Source organism: Euprymna scolopes, chromosome 25 (genome assembly GCF_053919585.1).
Source record: "Euprymna scolopes isolate OS-2025 chromosome 25, ASM5391958v1, whole genome shotgun sequence".
Classification (NCBI taxonomy): Eukaryota; Metazoa; Mollusca; class Cephalopoda; order Sepiida; family Sepiolidae; genus Euprymna; species Euprymna scolopes.
In genome coordinates this window covers 90,874,049-90,894,287 of record NC_136506.1, presented here as the reverse complement: position 1 = coordinate 90,894,287, position 20,239 = coordinate 90,874,049, and the positions used below count along the sequence as shown (strand labels likewise).

At 31.8% G+C, this 20,239-nt stretch overlaps 1 protein-coding gene across 6 annotated transcripts in view; it reads left to right on the top strand.

Annotated features, from left to right (window-relative positions):
- Nucleotides 1-20,239, top strand: part of LOC145247503 (uncharacterized) — a 1,258,807-nt gene that overhangs the window by 875,515 nt on the left and 363,053 nt on the right. For 3 of the 6 annotated variants that reach the window (XM_080109319.1, XM_080109315.1, XM_080109317.1), the window contains exon 4: nt 9,141-9,185. The exons of the other annotated variants lie outside the window; for them this stretch is intronic. In XM_080109319.1, coding sequence (XP_079965445.1) covers nt 9,141-9,185 — 45 coding nt within the window. The remainder of the gene's footprint in view (nt 1-9,140; nt 9,186-20,239) is intronic. 6 annotated transcript variants of the gene reach the window in all.

Here is a 20,239-nt window from a genome sequence, read left to right as displayed (position 1 = left end):
TATTTATTCATTTTAAAATACCAGTAAAACTAAAATCGATGTCTGCACATTTAATATGCGTTTTTATGGTAATTGGGAAAAAAATAACTTTATTGTTAAACATTTAGGAAATTATAAAGAATCGGAATCAGTAATTGTATTGGAAGCGAGAACTTAATACAGAATCAGTAATAATATTGAAATCGTCCCATTACTAATTTATATATATATATATATATATATATATATATATATATATATATATATATATATATATATATATAAATAAATTAGTAATGGGATGATATATATATAAATTAGTAATGGGACGATATATATGTATATATATATTAGTAATGGGACGATTTATATGTATATATAATCGAGATAAGACACTGATAGAAATCAGATGAAAAATCCTGATGGATATTACTTGAAGTAATACTTTCAAGGTGATCCTAGCCAAAAGGGAAAGCTCAATATTTAAGAATAGAGCAATATATAAGTTTAGTGGTTAAATTTTAAATTCTGTAAAAACAACATATAGACACATATATTCTTTTTGTAGCTTAGTTTAGTTTTGTATATGCAAACATGTTGCTGAAAAGCAAAATAAGCTTCCATTCACAGCCGAACATTTTGTTAACCGCATTTCATTTCTTCTGATGATATGAGCCATTATTGAAAATCCATGGATTAAGGAAATTACATAACCCCTTCTATATATTCCTTTTGTCAAACAATAAATTCTTAATTTAATGTGTCTATATGTTGTTTTTTATGAATTTTAAATTTAACCACCAAACTTTAAAATGACAAAAAACTATATTCCAAAACACATGTTGACCATCTTATAATTTATTCCTTTAATTCAGTTGACTTATACAATTCTTGACAGTATCTGTTTCGTAGCACAAAATCAATCACTTAATTATTATATCAATCGGTGAATATATTATGCCGTTAACTCAAAAAGAAGAAATAGCAACAATCAATCCGTCAAAAGGAAATAAATTTGGATTTGACATGATTAAAATCAAAGAATTGGAAGAGAAGGTGCATATACCTTTGATGTTTCCATTACGCCATTTTGAATTTTATCAAACAAAATCATTAAAACCCAACTATTCGTACTAACAATCTACATTAATTCATGAATCTTCTAACAAAAAGTTCTATTTAATAATTACTAAATTTATTAATTCTAATTTGTGTATACATACTTATGAAAATAACATCAATAAATTATAAACTATTATACATATTTGCATATACAAAACTAAACTAAGCTACAATAAAAAAAATGATTGATCTTTATGGTTATCATAAATAATCAATTGAGTTGAATTGAAAACCATACATAACTCGGTTCTGTTGACTATTATAATCAAGCTTATTATTATTACAGTTATATTTCTTAGAATCATTCAATTCAAAACCTATACTTATGTTAGGTTAAGTTTAAAAGTTTTCTGAAAACTCCTTATCGTAATTGTAAATAGTTAAAATTAATTTATTAAAGGGAGATAGTTACCTCCCTTTAATCAAATCTAACGATATATTTAATTGTATAAGTAAACTGACATAAAGGAATAAATTATAAGATATTCCAAAATACATGATGTTGACTATAGTTTTTGTCATTTATTCTCTATATTGCTCTGTAATTACATTGTGCTTCTTAAATAAGGATTGGTATATATTATAAGAATATATTTCTACAGAAATATATATATATATATATATAACTCAACCTACAAATAATCTCATTATGTATGAAACTAATATTCTAAAACGCTTTAAGTAATACAATTTTATCCTTTGACTCTAATTCTGCCGTCGCTGAATTTAAATTTTTAACGTTTTTACTGGAACAATGTGAAAACATTCTTTACGTGTGCATTTCTCGGCTATCTTTAGAGATTTTTTTTTTCTCCATCTTTTTTTATTCATTTGTTTTTGTCACCTGAAGATGCTTTGACGAAGAATTGGAAATGTTCATGATACATATGAAACATGAATTAATTTATTTTTTGTGTTTAAAAAAAAAAAAAAATCTTCAGAAGATTTGAAGAAATATTAAAAAGGTATAATTACTAGGGCTGTGGCAACGGAATATTCTTTTCATTCTTTTGACTCTCGGGTATATATCCGACACAGTTAATCAACCGAGAACCACATCGGTCTATATAAAAACATGTAAGATATTAACGGATATATACTCAAGAGTCAAACAATTAAAAGAATATGCTGTTGTCACTGCCCTAATAATTACAAGATTTCCAGCTACGGTATAACGGGAAATGTTTTCTCAATCATTAAATCATTTCTCTCCGATAGGCTCATAAGAGTAGTGGTCGATGGACAAAAATCGGAGGCCTGCAATATAAATGCTGGAGTCCCCCAGGGGTCAATCCTGGGCCCAACTCTCTTCCTGATCTACATCAATGACCTCCCTAAACACATACTTAAATCATTCGTTGACATCTATGCTGATGACACAACCATCTACGGCAACACATCAAAAGCTGAAAATGACAAAGTTCTCTCTGATTCTCTCTCCTCTGATCTCGAGCGCGTGGTTCAGTGGGGGAAGATGTGGCTGGTTACCTTTAATGCATCCAAAACCAAACTCCTATCCTTACATCATCAACGCTCTGATCCCCATCTGGCATCAATTGTGATGGATGGCTCTCGTCTGGGTGAGGCTCCGTGTTTTGACAAGCTTCTGGGTTTGACCTTTACTCCTGATCTGAAATGGAACACGTACATCAAGTCTGTTGCCATGGTCGCTGGAAAGATGGTGGGATCCTTCTACCGCTCCAGAAGATATCTCACTACTGATGCAATTCTCTATCTATATAAAAGCCAAGTACGTCCAAGGATGGAATACTGTTGCCATATCTGGGCAGTAGCTGCTAAAAACAGCCTATCCTGCCTTGACAGAGTACAAAATAGACTTCGTGGTTTAGTGGGGGATGCCCTTTTCTCTACCCTGCAACCTCTCTCCCACAGAAGAGACGTTGCGAGCCTGTCCTTGTTTTATCGTTATTTCCATGGCAGATGCTCGTCTGAACTCCAATCTCTGGTTCCCCCTCGCCAATCTTTCACGAAAAACACCAGTCTAGCTGAATCCACTGTGAAAAATTTCCCCCACTCTATATCTGTGCCTAAATCAAAACGCGGATTCCATGAACAAAGCTTCTTTCTTAGAACTGCATGCCTGTGGAACTCTGTTCCGTCTGGCTGCTTCCCTCCGGACTACAATTTGGATGTCTTCAAGTCCAATGTTAACAAATTCCTAATGAACCGCCCCCTTAAGTAAACACTTCAGCAAATCTCCTCATTAACTTAATGTACTTGCAATAACCCTTATCCCTGAGTGGCTTCCGGGCCTTGATAAGTGGTGATCACTGTGTAAAAAAAAAAAAAAAAAAAAAAAAAAAATTTTTTTTTTTTAACAATGTTTGCTAAAGTAAAAAAAATTACTGCTTAACTATAAATATATATATATATATATAATATATATATATATATATAATGTGTTTATCATTCAAACACTACCTATTTGAATATATGGTTAAGTGGCAGTTTTAGTCATTTAGAACTGCTTTAAAGCTTCGCTGCTTACTCATTTTTTGACCAATTTTCAAACAATTATTACAGTTTATAGATCCCCTTCTGAGCTATATTATGAAAAAAAAACAACATTTTTCCATTTTCGTTCAGTAAAACAAAAGTTACGATGAATTTACTGTTGTTCAAAATCATAAAACCCGTAAGGTGAGCGACATTTTTTTATGACTGGTTTCTATAGCAGTCACGTTGCTTCAACGATTACTGTTGCTACCAATTCACTGCTCTTGCGAAAAGAGAAGTAACAAGTGAAACAGAATGAAAGGGAGATAATTGGGAGATTTTATTGAAAGCAGACGAGTGCCGTACATTGTTATTATTACATATGTGTATGTTATGTTTATGGGGACAAAAACATAAGACTGAAATTAAACAAAGAACATGTGAATTTACTGGAAGCCTGGAAAAATCATGGATTACAATAGAAAAATGCAAGCATGAAAAGTAAAGGACTAGTTAAAACTGGAAAAGAAAAGAACAAGATATTCTAGTAAAAAATATAATAAATTTATAACTTGAAATATTGCAGCATTAAGAATTCTTTTATAATTCAATTTATAACATTATATAATCAATTTTTAATGCTGCAATATTTTAAGTTATAAATTTATTATATTTTTTACTAGAATGTCTTGTCCTTTTCTTTTCCAGTTTTAACAACTAGTCCTTTACTTTTCCATGTTTAAGCTTAACCATATTACTTTTCATGCTCGTATTTTTCTATTATATATATATATTGCATATTTTAATAGGTCATTGCCAAGGTTTTATGTTCGTAGTAATCAAGACAGCCTCTGATAGTACACTTCGTTTTTTTTTCTTTGTTTAGTTAGTGAAGGAGAACTCTTGCAAAACTGGGGCAATTTTAATCTTTGTCCAAGTTCAGTGCCTATTTTTGGGAGCTGGATTTTTCATCCCACATGAAAACTTGACCTTGTGTCTAACTCGGCCATCATGGGAAGGCAAGTAAATACGAACAGTATACAAACTGGATTGTTTTCAAAAAAAAAAAAAAAACTTAACAAGCGTAAAACCATGGCGATGGACTGTTGAAGTATGCACTTTCTGACAATAAGGGCATTAAGCGCAATACATTATTAAAAACTGCAAGCTTTCAGAAAATCTAAAAGCCCATACTCACAGCCATCAGTGTCTGGAGATATATGTAGTAGTAAGTTTTGAAAATATATATGGCAATTAAGCTACACAGAATTCTGTGTTTCATCTTCGTGAGGATTTGTCAGGCTTTTGACGAATCCTTATATGGGTATGTTTGATCTGGCAGAACGGTGGTTCATTAAAATTGTGGGGTCTGCGTTCGCACCTGGTCCACAAAGTATGGAAATAAAAAAGTTAAAAATTAAAAAAAAAAAAACCCTTTACAAGTGTTTTTGATATAGATGTACATAATACTTTGATAAGTATGTTTTAACTTAAATAGGGATGGTATAACGAAATTGTGGGGTCTGCGTTTGTGCCTGGCCTCCATAGAATGGAAATAAGCACAAACTTTAATAAAGACTTTTCATATCTATCTGCGTAAGTATACTTTGATAATTGTTTCAGTTTGAAGAAATATGGTATAATAAAATTATGGGGTGTTCGTTCGCGCCTGACCTCCATAGAATAGAAATATGTCACAAAGTTTAACAAGGTTTTTTCATATAGATCCACAGAATATTGTGATAAGTGTTTTAGTATGAACAGGTATGGTATAATAAATAATGGGGTTTATCTATTTTATTTTTACTTTCATCATATTTTGCTTTGGTTTTGATACCCCCAAATTCGAAGCTATCTCTTTACAAACCTTCCTTTTCATAACCTATCATACTTTCATAAATCAGAGTTCATTTTCTGTAGGCTGTTTTTGAACCCAGTCAACGACGGGTACTTTTGCTAGTGTGTGTATATATATATATATATATATATATATATATATATTATTATTTTACAAATAAATAAAAATGTTATATACGTCCAAATAAATTATGGGTCACCTAAGTAAATAAAAATGAGCTTCGAGGTGAGGCCACTATTTAATTGTATTTATCATTAAAACATACACACACATATATATATATAAGTGGTGTTTGATCAACACTGCTGGGGAGCCATGATGTAATATACTGTTTTGTTTTTAAATCCGCGAAACGGTATTTCATGGTAAACAGCTGATGATCCCTTAAAAAATAAATTATTACTGGTACTATAGTGAATTCGAGAGAGCAAGTTGATGCAGTGATTGCAGGTGATTGAATGACTTACTGACTAAATGGTTTTCTAACGAATGATAAAATAATTTTCTTTTTTCTTTCTTCTTTTTTTGTATAGTTTTAAAGGTTAAAAACTTCCAAGACTCTCTCTCTCATATATATATATATATATGTGTGTGTGTGTATAATATAAAATTCTAATAATCCGCCTTACAAATCTAACATTACAACTGACGGCAAAGTTCTTATTTTAATTATTTCTACATTCCCAAGTATTTTATCTTCCTGTTTCTTCCGCACAAAAAAATAATCCCTTTCATGATTCAAACTTCATTACATATTTTTGTTGTGAATTTTTTAGATAAGGATTGATAATTCGTATTATTTGGATTATTGTTCCCATCTTGAATGCTATTTGCACAACGTTTCAGTCGATGTAACCTTTAACCTTCAGGTGTGTTTTGCACTGAATTTCGAATAGAACCCTCTCATGGCTAGACAGAAGTCCTAAGTAATTTGCTATTGTATTATGGGGACGGGAAGGGTTACCTACACTGAAAAATGAACCTTCAGCCTTTGGGGAGAGTGTACCTATTTACTATGCCTCCCCACGGGACAGAGTTAGACACCGGGGTCGTTTATTAACGTGGAGAAAAGGTACAAAAATAAAAATTGCCTCAGTCGTGAAGGATTTCTCCTCCACCGAAAGAGAACAAGAAATAGAAGTGCAGCATCTGAAGAACAGATACTACACTTTGATCTTGACCAAAAGGCCTTTGGGGAGAGTGTAACTTACAAATGAATTTTACCAAGTGCTTTATCTACTATGCCATAGGTCATGCACGGATTAAATAAAGGCTTCTGTTCAACAAGATACACCTGAAGAAGGTCAGAGGTTACATCGATCAAAATGTGGTAAGAATAACACTCGAGATGAGAACAGTAGTCTGAAGAATCCAAATATGAATATATTTTTATGTTTGTTATTTTATAATATGAAGTTATTATCTATTATAATTATTATTGCTTCATATTATACATGTTCATATATATATATATACACACACACACATATATATATATATATATATATATATATATATATATATATATATATATATATACACACACACACAAAATGAAATCAAAGAAGATGCAGTGTTTACCTGATATAAGCAACGGTAAACTTCGATCTAATATAAATACCAGTATTCATATATAGATGTTTTAATCCCAACCAAATAAAAAAAAGAAAAGAAAAAAAAAAAGCTCAATATACACACACAATAGAGAGTAGAGCTTATTATAAGAGAAAAGAAATTAAAACTGTAATTTGAAATTTACAATCAAATTTATTGTTCTACTGAATACTCCAACAAACAATTTCATTTTTTTTTTTTTTTAATATGAGGTCGAACAATAAATTTGATTGTAAATTTCAGCTTGGTTTTAATTTCTTTTTTCTTATATATATATATATATATATATATATATATATATATATATATATATATATATTCATTGTTTTATGTATATTCGACATGTTTAGTTGTATAAGATTAAGAAGGAATGCTTTTGTATCTTTTATATTCTCCGTACTATGAAATATGTATATTCTACACAAATTTCCTGTCTTTCATAGATGAGTGGTTACCAATGAGCAGTGTTAACCATGGGCCAAGATTCCGATGCTACTGTCAGACCACATTAAAAGTCTGAAAGAGTTAATAAGAAAGAAAAAAAAACTATTGTTGATCTTATACAACGAAACATGTCTAGAGGAATGTTTATTACCTAAATGTATTTTGATGATTGTCTTTAAATATTGTATTTCTGTTGTTTTTATTTCGTTTATGTTTATGGATTTGTTTCGAAGTATTTGTGGCCTTGGAGTGGTTGGTGACACACAGATGTTTTCCAGTCATCATAAGAGGAGAAAATAATGTACACACACACACATACTAACTGTCCCAATTTGATGTTGCCCAGAAATATTTGTACTTATATATATGTGTGTATGTTTTAATGATAAATAAGAGATTATTTTTGTATTAAAAGAATTTCTGCGAACATTATTGAATTTAGTATAAAGCAAATGCCAACTCTAGCAGGACCTGTGTACTGGTGTTGCCCAGTGGAATTATGCCCTCCATACCACCTGTAAAAAAAACAAAAACAAACAAGAACTATGGTTGTTAGTGGGAGCCACTGCCGGCCCAGTAAAATAGCAGGCATTGGCACCCAGGGCAAAATGAATGTACCGTGTTGAAGTAGCAACATTAGTATCTATAAACCCGTTCTTAACATAGGGATTTCATTATATGCTGTGAAATCTTTTTGAAAAGAAAATTTTTCAATATTTAAGCTTCGATATTAAAAGAAATCCTTGCTGCCTCATGCTTTTTAATTTCTGTAAATTTTGTTGAAAAATGAATTAAAAATTCCATAACATAAACTTTATTATATATATTTTTATGTGGTTATTGAAATAAAAATTTTCATATGACCAATCTCTGAAGTATTTTTTTATAAATTGAAGTAAAGTACATTGCTTTATTGCAACGGTAACATACACACATTGGTTAGTCAGAATCAAATTTGGATTTGTCAGCTTAAATACTATTTGTCAAATTTCTAAAATCCATCTGACTTGATTTTATATATTAAATATAGAAAAGATTTATTTTAGCGATGAAATTGTTTTATTTGCATAATGATACACTTCTATTTGAAATCTTCAAGTTTTGTAGAAATTAATTCACTTGGTCATAAGAAAACAGCAATTCTCCCCCCCCCTTGTTATATATGGTGGATATAAGACTAGATTATTTCTTTTTTAGTTATCAATAGGGTTGTGGCAATAGAATATTCTTTTCATCGTGTTGCCTCTCAAGCATATATCCAACATAGTTAATCAACCAAGAATTACATCACTCTATATAAAAGCATACAAGATATCAACGGATACACACTCGAGAGTCAAAACAATGAAAAGAATATGCTGTTGTCCTAGCCCTGGTTATCAAATTCACTTGGTCTTATGATGGTTATTTTAAAAACCAAAACGAAACATTCATCTTTCAAACGAAACATTCATCTTTTCAAACGAAAACTTTCAACCTAAACTTTTTCTCCTCTTAAAAGACTGGAGAGTATACTAATCTTTTTAATAAATACAGTGTTTTTTTTTCTTTTTTTTTCTTTTTTTCTCTTTCCTAACACCCTCCATGTTCTTTTTAATTTTTGTGTGTGTCTTGTGCCGTAGAATGTCATTCAAAGATTGTTTTTTCAAATTTCCGTTTCTTCCAGATTCTCAACTGGTTAAAAGACCGACATACAATTTCGTTGTCAAAGGTGCGTCGTTTTTTGGTTTTTGTTTCGCAGCAAAACCCCAGAATTTTTTCAGTGTGGAATGCCAAACTCCATCCCCTCTTTATTTTAATTTTATTTATTTTTTTGTTCAGAAGATTTTTTTTTTTCCTTCTTTTAGCTAATGCATCTTTTTTCTTTCTTTTTTTTTTAAAATATTTTTGTGATGTAATTTTTTTTTTTTTCTTTAGAATATGGCTGATAATTTTTATTTCATTTTTAATGTTTTCATATTGCAAAAAGAGCTTCAAAAATATTTTTGATGACAGACCACTCCCGACCAAGGCAAAAGTCTATTGGACATGTATGCGCAGTGCAAAGATATGTGGAAATGAAACCTGACCAATGAGTGTTGAAGACATGCGTTGCATGGAGAAACATGATATGAGAATAAGATAGGTGTGCAATGTGGGTCTAGAGCAGCATACATTTGATAAGCTTAGAGGAAGATCAAATCTGGACAGTACAGAGAGATACGTGCAGAACAGGAGACTCTGGTGGTATGGTCATGTTAAAACAATGGATGAGAGTTCTTGGATTAGATGTAGAACAGTTGAGGTAGAGGAAGACCAATGAAAAATCGGAGGAAGTAAGAAGGGTGGAATTGATAGATAAAGACTCGGCCAGAGATAGATTAGTTTGGAAGTTGGTTTCTGAAAAAAAAACTGTCAAACACATGCAACTCTTAAAACCAAATATGATGATGATAGGGTGACGTCATATTTTTTTTTTTTTTCTCTAAGGTGATAAACGTTATTCTATGAATTATTAAAAATATGCAAATATGTAAGCACACGGTACATTATGGTCTAGTGAGTGTGAAGCCCATTCAGTATCACACTTAATGATATGATCACCAAAGTGTTCCTAAATATAATTGGACAGTTATAGCACAAAGACTGTTGGACATTAGTGGCGGAAACTTGGTGGAAAAGCCAGGCACGGACTAAACTTTATTTGTATCAAATATGGTTGGAGTGCCGAAAGGATAATGAATTTCATAACTTTTTCATAAATTTTGGTTGTGAAGTATCCAATCCTATTTAAATTATTTCCCTTTCTAATATTTATCAAGTACTAGGACTTATACTTGAGTCTTTAGTCTATATAATCAAGCACATATTCTGAGAAGAAAATAAATGTTGTAATAAATGTTTGATTGTGAATTCTGGGCTTGACCTTTACTCCTGAACTGAAATGGAATACGACGTACATCAAATCTGTTGCCAAAGTCGCTGGAAAAATGGTGGGATCCTTCTACCGCTCCAATAGATATCTCAGTGCTGATGCAATTCTCTATCTATATAAAAGCCAAGTACGTCCAAGGATGGAGTACTGTTGCCACATCTGAACAGAAGCTGTTAGCAGCTTATCCTGCCTTGACAGAGTTCAAAATAGACTTTGTAGCTTAGTGGGGGATGCCCCTTTCTCTTCCATGCAATTTTTTTCCCACAGAAGGGACGTTGTGAGCCTGTCTTTGTTTTCAATTTCTATGGCAAGTGCTCGTCTGAACTCCAATCTCTGGTCCCCCCTCGCCAAACTTTCACAAGAAACACTCGTCTAGTTGAAACCACTGTAAATAATTTTCTCCACTCTTTATCTATGCCTAAATCAAAACGTAGATTCCATGAACAAAGCTTTTTTCTTAGAACTGCACGCCTGTGGAACTCTCTTCCATTTGCCTGCTTCCCAGCTGACTACAACTTGGTTGTCTTCAAGTCCAACATAAACAAATTCTTGATGAACTGCCTCCTTAAATAATCCAATTTACTAAATTTCCATTACTAACGATTACAATATTATTCCATTGACTACTGTACATTCTATAACCCTTATCCTCGAGTGGCCTCCGGGCCTTGATAAGTGGTGACTCCTATGTAAAACAAAAATAAAAAAATAAAAATCGATCTTATTTTCATCTTAGATATTTATTACTTACCGTTTTTCCATTGAAGATAAAATAAAATGTACTGCCTAATGCAGGGATTGAAACCACAATCTTCATTTAGGAAACAATGAATTTGGTGGGTCTGTCTCCTGTTGATTCAAATATGTTCAATCAGTAGAGCTTTATAAAATACTGGGGTGGGGGGTCTCTCGACCTTGCTGGTCATAAAATATGCTTACTATATTTCAATTCATGCAGATTTCGTATTTATTATTACAGAGCTAATTCTCTATTGAATATTATATTGTACCTAATATATAGTACTGATTTCAAAAATTAAAAAAAAAAAAAATTACTTGGGTGCCATCAGCTAAAATTAAAACCAAAACATTTAGCACTCTAGCTATGTTCCCTCATTTAGCACCGCAACCGTGTTTGCTATCGTATGAGCTTACCTGACAGATAAGAAAGTAATAAAATTAAACCAAGCTATGATTAGTTTACATGTGTGCAAACTAATAGAATTGTCGGCAAGTTAAAATAAACATTTTTTTTAATTTGAGTTTGCTAATTTCTGTATGCGTAATTCATCCATCCAAACAAAGATTTTATTCCTTATAAACCAGGCCCTGTCGGTGGGGCATTAGAATACGCCGACTGCCCCCCTGCAGAGGGTAAAAGTCCCTCAATGGGGGTCCTGGATATGACCTTAAACTATATCCAGTGGTGAGGTCCCAGCTTGTGGGCTTTGGGGAGTGTGGAGCCACCCTTTAATTACCATTGCTCCCAGGTCCACTCTGACCTGGAGTGGTAGTACCTGTTAGGGTCCCAACTATGGGTTAAATAGAAACCGACGTGAAAACAAATATATTCTATTAAAAAAATTTTTTCTTCAAAATCTTTGGATTCGGCATTAAATAACCCGAAAAGGGTTGATATGCCGTAAAACAAAAACAACCAACCAACCTTATAAACCATCTGTGCTAGGGCTATGACAATAGAATATTTTTTTTCATTGTTTTGGCTCTCGAGTATATATCCGAATCAGTTAAACATAGTTAATCAATCGAGAACCACATGACTATATAAAAGTATGTAAGATATCAACGGATACACACTCGAGAGTCAAAACAATGGAAAGAATATGCTGTTGTCATATCTCTAATCATTACTATTTCCTGTTAAATTCAGTGTTATGTTACCAATATGAGACGATGATGATGATGAACACATTAATACATAAATAAAAACAACAACAAACGATACGTGTAATGGGCAGACCTTGATTGCGATCTTCTGTTAAAAAGTTCATATAGGAAAACAGTTTTAAGGACGCCAGGTCTTTTTGATGTTTATGATGACCAGTAGTTTAAGAGTTTATCGGTTAAATATTTACACACAGGCACACGTACATATATCTAGTGTTTCATCTATAATATAAATCTCACCTGTCTGTTTAAATGTATGTATGTCTGCCTAAAACATTTGACAGATGCGATGGATTTTCACAAGATTGGTATCCTTTTGAAGCTCAACCCTTCGGACGACAAATATCGAAAAATTGGCTAAAAACATTAATTCCTTCACCTTCAACCGGGCACTTTTCTACAAGAAGGAGTTGCTTTTTTGCCGATATTTTCGAAAGTCATCCTCTCTTTTCGATTGACTAGCCTTAATTTAAACCTTTGCCACTTCCGGTTTGGTGATGGACGCAACGGCAAAGACGTCACGTTTTGGATTTTTTTTTTTTTTTTTACGCTCTTTTCCTCCTTCACGCTACTACAGCTTTTTTTTTTTTTGCTCAAAACACGTCCAAATACCTGGGCAACGCCGGGCACCCAGGCTAGTTTATATAGAAAATGCAGTTTCTCTCAATTTACTTGGTCTTGTGCCAGACTAGTGTAGGTGTAAATGAAAAAGAGAACCTCTTAAACAGGACATGAATATGAAGTTGCAAAGTACTTGAATGAAAACATAAACGTGTGTGTGCGAATGTGTGAAGGGAAACAGAATCTTCTCTGTAACATTGAAACCGATGTTCTCTTTGGTTCTGCCTTCTCTCTTATAAAGAGAGACTGTTAAAGATATTGATTTATTTTCATGAGTTTGGATGATTCTTTCTAGTGGCACTGGTTTATTTATTTTTTTATTAACCCCCCCCCCCCCTCCAAAAAAAACCCAACTCTTTTTGCAATATGGCATCACTTGATTATTGACTCTTTTCTGTTTAGTTTCTTTTTTTTTTTTATGGCTGTATCAGCTTTTTAGTCAGAAGAAAAAATTAAAATGGTGGGTATTGAATTCTAAATCTCGCATTGGTCTCTTGGATCACAAATGGAGTTACAAAGGGTGTAGACAACCGTCCAGCATCCAGGAAAGTAGAAAAAAAAATTTTTTTTTTTTCTACTATATAATAAACTTAAATTCTTGATTTTTGTCATTTACACGTTTCTTGCTATAAAATCAGTATTTGATTCTGAATAGCCATTCAATTCAACATTGGTCCATATTAAGAAAAGTAAAGTGTTATGCAATTTCTTCCAGGAACAAATTTAGCAGGTTAGATTTATTCTTGTACAGCTCCCCCACCAAAAAAAAAAAAAAAAAAGGTGGGCAAATAACTCTGTATTCGTCAATTATAGAACTGTATTCATCAATTATAGAACTGTATTCTTTTACTTTGTTTGGGAGTAAAAAGGACATAACTTTATGCATTACAGGCTGCCTTTTTTTATTTTTTATTTTTTTTCATCGTGCAACAAAAATATCAAGTTTAAGGTAAAAACACAGATTGTTGCACGTAAATACACTGCCAGCCAATACTAAGTAGATACAGCTAGTGTGTGTATATATATATATATATATGTGTGTGTGTATGTATACACACACACACATATATAATTATTCCAGGTAAATATTGCTTAGTGGTAAAATGTCAATGAATTCAACAAGGTTTATACAAGAGTGCTCAATACCAAGGTACACAAAATATACTTTATATTTATTTTTACATGAATATTTAGGTATCGCTACACATTGATGAGTATGTTTCAGTAAACTAGCTATATATCACACACTAATAGTTATATATGTATGTATATATATATATATATATATATATATGCATACATACTAATAGAATACACATCACATATAAACATTAGTTTGGAATTTTGATGTTATTTTTCCTGCCTGGGGTATGGTACGTTTTCAGTCCCCCACTTCCTTTCAAAATGGTAATGTTTTAAAAAAAAAGTAATAATGATGTGCCCATGTTAATACCCTGTTGCTTAGAATATATATTCCATAATTCATAATAAGTTCAATAGTTTAGGATTTATCAAACACATACATGAAACGTTAAATTTCATATAATCTTCAATAATCTATTACTCATTTCGTTAAGTTTGCTTCTATTTAAATTAAATTTATTTGGCATAAAATAGCAAAGTGCAACAAGTCATGCAAAAAGACAGGGGGGTTGATGGAAAAATATTTAATCTGGTTCAATAAATTCATGGAGACATGATTAAACACCATAATTTTATGGAGACATTATTAAACACCTAAAAAAAAATACGGAAAACATGTCACCTAAAGGAAATAGGTCTTGTTTTTTAGTAAGAATTAGCCCTCTTTGTTTACTTTCTTAACTTAGATATTGAAAAAAAAGAGAGGAAGAGTGATTATAGAAATATTTAAAAAAAACAAATTTGAACATAAAAGATCCCGGACAACACTGGGTCAGTACAGCTAGTATTTTAGTAGAATACTAGCCTGGGTGTTTGGAGGTGTGTGTTGGGCAAAAAAAAAATAAATAAATAAAAAATAGTTGTATGCAGGCAGGCAGGCTTGAACCCATATCACAAAGGAAAAAAAAATAAATAAATACATCTTTGCTGTTGCGCCCATCGCCAGACCGGAAATGACCAATGTTTAAATTAAGGCTAGTCAATCGAAAAGAGGGGATGACTTTCAAAAATATTGGTGAAAAAAGTGACCCGTCCCTGTAGAAAAGTGCCCAGTTAAGAGTGAAGGAATTAATGTTTTGGGCCAATGTTTGGATATATGTCGTCCGAAAGGTCAAGCTTCAAAATGATACCAATCTTGTGAAAATCCGTCGCCTCTGTCGAAAGTTTTAGGCTGACATACAAACATACATACATACATACATTTAAACAGACAGGTGAGATCTATATTATAGATTACAAGTTTTATCTTGTGTACAAAAATTAAGCTGTTACCAAATATGGAAAATCACACAGGAGTAATTACAAGTTTTATCTTGTGTACAAAAATTAAGCTGTTACCAAATATGGAAAATCACACAGGAGTAATTACAAGTTTTATCTTGTGTACAAAAATTAAGCTGTTACCAAATATGGAAAATCACACAGGAGTAATTACAAGTTTTATCTTGTGTACAAAAATTAAGCTGTTACCAAATATGGAAAATCACACAGGAGTAATTACAAGTTTTATCTTGTGTACAAAAATTAAGCTGTTACCAAATATGGAAAATCACACAGGAGTAATTACAAGTCTTGCACATGATGGAATAATAATAGCTTTGCAACACTGGAACCCTAATATAAATATCCAAGAACTCCAGATATTTGGAGCTTTGCCATCCCCCTAAAACTGTTTATAGGATAGACTCCTTTGTTTAATTGTTCAGCTCCTTTTGATTGTAGATATGATCCTGTGAAAAAAGTAGCCTCTTCCTGTGAAATTAGTTTAGTTTTTTGGGGTTTTTTTATATAATGTTTTTATGTATCAAATTTACTTGTGTATAATGTTTCTCCATCTAAAAAAAGGGAAATACCACCCTGTAGAATAACCATTCCTATTTGTATTCTTTGGATTGCCATATATATTTTCATAAACTTGTGTGTGTGTGTGTGTGTGTTGTCCAGAATTGAACATTTTAACATCCCATAAGATGAATAATATCTTGGAATTTGCAATATAGACTTTTTGTCATTTAAGAAGTCTATATTGTAAATTCCAAGATGTTGTTCATCTTACCGCATATTTCTTTCAGCATTTTAAAATGTTCAATTCTTGACAGCACCCGTTTCGTAGTGCAGAAACAATCCTATATTTATTATGTCAGTTTAATATTTTCTGCCTTGACTCATCAGAAGAATAAGAACTCCTTAACATGTTAAAAAAAAAAAAAAAAAGGAAAAAGGAATTTGAGCATAATTACTTGAATCCGAAAAAAATTTTAAGAGTAGTTGCATTGTTTTATTTACGCCATCTTTTTCCCATAAACATATAAATGATCTTGTCTTTCTGAGAAACAGTTACTAACAGACTTCTGTCAATTTTTTGTCTACAAATTTGAAACTTCGTGCATAGGAATTCGGATGTTTTGAACAAATTCGATTTAATTTGGAGCTGATAAAAATAGCTGCTATAGGGGGAGTCAAAATTGAAAAGAATTGGAACTTTGCGGATGTAAGTCGACTTATCCATGAACAAATACACATTTATAACTAAAACATGTAATGATCTTTAAGTTGCATCCTTGAAAAGTATATGAACATTAAGAAAACTGTTATTTTTAAATCTCTACATATTTCTCTGGAATGATTTTTTTCTATGAAGATCCTTTAAATTGCTTGGTAGCCAAATACATGGAATGACTTGTACATGGAATTGCTTGTTATAAAGTAATGCTCTTGAAATTGCTGACGAGAGAGATCGATTACTGGAATGATAGTATTTTAAAGGAATGTTTATGGAATGGCTTATAGGAATGTTTCTGAAATTGTGCATCGTTTTCTTACAGAAATGTCTTGGGTATTGCTTATTAAAGAAGTATTCATGGAATACTTTCTTATAGGAATGTCTTGGGCTTTGCTTATTATACGAGTATTCAGAAGAATGCCTTGGGTATTGCCTATAGAATTATTCATAGAATACTTTTTTTTATATGTTATCTATTGCTTATTGTTAGGGCTATGACAACAGCATATTCTTTTGATTTTTTTTGACTCTCTAGTGTGTATCTTATATGCTTTTATACAGAGTGATGTGGTTCTCGGTTGATTAACTGTATCTGTGTCGAGTATATACTCAAGAGACAAAACGTTGAAAAGAATATGCTGTTGTCATAGCCCTACTTATTATATTATAGAAGCTCGGAAAATGGGGACTTTGTGAATTGTCTCAAGACAACCGTAAATCATGATTTTAAATTTGTAGATAATTCATGAAACCCCTATTTTCCAAGCTCGGAAAATTTCCTTATTTGTTGAAGGTGATAATGAAAAATCGTATGGTTTTAGGAAAACTTCATTACCAAATCTTCGACTGATACTGCAGGTTACTTTTTATTTATTTTTTTATGATGCCGCAAGAAGCTTTTCATGAAGATTTTGATTGGTCTTTATCTATGACACTGAAATTTTGTAAACTTCGTAAATCATCTTTTATTCAAGCTTTCTTCTCCATATGTCGAGTGAATATTTCATGTACAAAGTTTAACTTTTCAAACTCATGAAATTAAATAATTTATGTCCCTGTAAAATAAAATTTAATACAATATGTTTAAATTCAGATCTATCATCTGAAGTTATCTTGCGAGACTTTAAAATTTACATCTAAGTAGCATTTCAGCTGACACCTCAATCTTTGATTCTGATTAGCCAAATTTTCATTTATTGCTATACCATGTTATTGGAACTATATTAAAGTACTTTTGTGCGGTGTGCTTTCTAACATATAAAGCTATCTTGTGGTATTTTAAAAGTTGAACCTAAATAGCATTTAAGCTGACATATTAAAATTTGATTCTGACTAGCCAATTTTCATTTGTTATTGTAATGTTTTTGACACTATTGTATATATATCACTGATCATGTTGACACACCAGTTCCTATTAGATCACTGAAGTTAAGCAATGTTGAGCTTGGCCAGTACTAAAACGAGTGACCATTTGGTAATTCCAGGTTCTCCATTCCATGCTCATCTTGGCATTGTTTCCAGTTCTCCTTTTCATTGATTGTTTATTGCTAATTGCCTGAGGCGTCCCAACCAGGCAATGCTGATGAGACTACCTAAGCATTTTTTGGCAGGTCAAAAGGCTCTTCCTCTAAGGTGCTGGATTTTCAAATCCAATTTTCATGAGCTTGTGTCCGGTCTTCCTGTCATAAACATGAGCTCCGTTAGATATTGCCGCTTAATTTTAGAGAATTAGAATCTGGAGAGAACTCATTGGATTATTTGATGCATACTCTCCTTCATAATTGTTTTCGTTTGGCATATTTTCCCTTTCCAACCTCCTCATACCATTTCGCTGATTTTACTGGATATTATTTAAGCTTTTTTTTCTTGTTGCTAAAATGTTATTGCAAAATTTGATCATATATATTTTGTAAAAAAATTTTTTTTTTTTTTTTTTTCAGGTATCACTTAAAATAATAATAATTCTTTTTTTTTTTTTTGAGAAGGGATACTGTTATGAATATGATTGGAAATGTTTATAAATGTCAGGGGTGCAAGTTCCGTTATAGAAGCGTTGATTTAATTTGAATAAAATAAAATACGCATCAGGTGCGCTTGAAAGCCAAATTACAACCCAATATTACGAAAATAAATAAATTATTGCAAAATTTGATCATATATATTTTGTAAAGAATTTTTTTTTTTTTTTTTTTTTTTTTTTTTCAGGTATCACTTAAAATAATAAAATTCTCTCTTTTTTGAGAAGGGGATACTGTTATGAATATGATTGGAAATGTTTATAAATGTCAGGGGTGCAAGTTCCGTTATAGAAGCGTTGATTTAATTTGAATAAAATAAAATATGCAGCAGATGTGCTTGAAAACCAAATCACAATGCAATATTACGAAAAATACACAAATATTTTATTTGTTTGAAATTTATAATTTAAATATATTTCGCAGTCAGACTCCATCCTCAGTATTTTTTTTTTTTTTTTTTTTTTTTTCTTTTTTGCCATGTTGTAAAGTTGGAGAAAGAAGTCAGTTAGTAAAGATCTCCGCATTGTATTTTGAAATGCCGGAACAATGTGTTGGATACACGAGATTAACGTTAGAATATGAATATATGTGGAAATGTTTATAAATCCTTCTTTTTTAACTTGTTCCAAAAAACGTCAGTTCATTTATGAGCCGGTCTTTTCTTTTATTACAAATCTTTTGTTGATAAAAACTTGAATTGTGTTTTCATCAAGGAAAATCTATATAATTATAAAACTCAAATGACCTTGTCACGGGTGTTGTAGCCCAACATGCGGTTTACGACTTCCGGTTGCGCATGCATACATAAACATAAACCCATAGCAGTGTATACAAACAAAAACAAATCGCTGGCCCAGTTTTGTTCGAACAAATGGACGTACTTAGAAAGGTGAATATCTTAAATATATTGAATAAAAAAACTTCAAGATATCGGAAGCAAACGCAAAACGTGATTACAAATAATACTTATAATCATCGATCTGTTTCATATATACGATATATATTATACTAAATAATCAACACTACAATAAAACGTATTGTTTTACTGTGTACGTTTTCAGCATCCTAATTTTTTTTTCATGTTTAATTTATCCAAATAAACAAGTGTTAATACTTTCTGCTTTTTTTTTTTTTTTTTTACATCGTTCATTTCCGTATGACGTTTAAGTTATTTTAACACAATTGTCTTTACTGACCCGACGGGTCACGAGTAGTCTAGTTATAAATAAATATCAGAATTTATTTATAATCTATCATTTTCTCTTGGATTTATATATTTTATTTCACAAACAGATGTTAATAAAACAAAATTAGGCACAAGGCCAATCAAAAAAGAGGGAGGAGGGTGTCTATGGTCATCATTGTTATTGTACATTTTGTCGTATATGGCACAGCAGTTCTCATCAGATCACCAAAGTTAAGCAACATTGAGCCCAGCTAGTACCAGATGGGTGATCATTTGAGGATTCTAAGCGCTGTATGTGCTCTCTGCTTATCTTGGCATTGTTTTCAGTTGTCCTGACCCTCCACTTCCCACTTGTATTTAACAACGTAGACTCAGGAGAGGTCAGGTTGGTGATTACGCAACTCTTGCCATGCAAAAAAAATTCTATGCGCAGGCACCCTTACAATGAGTATCCATAGTCTGTCCTTCAAGA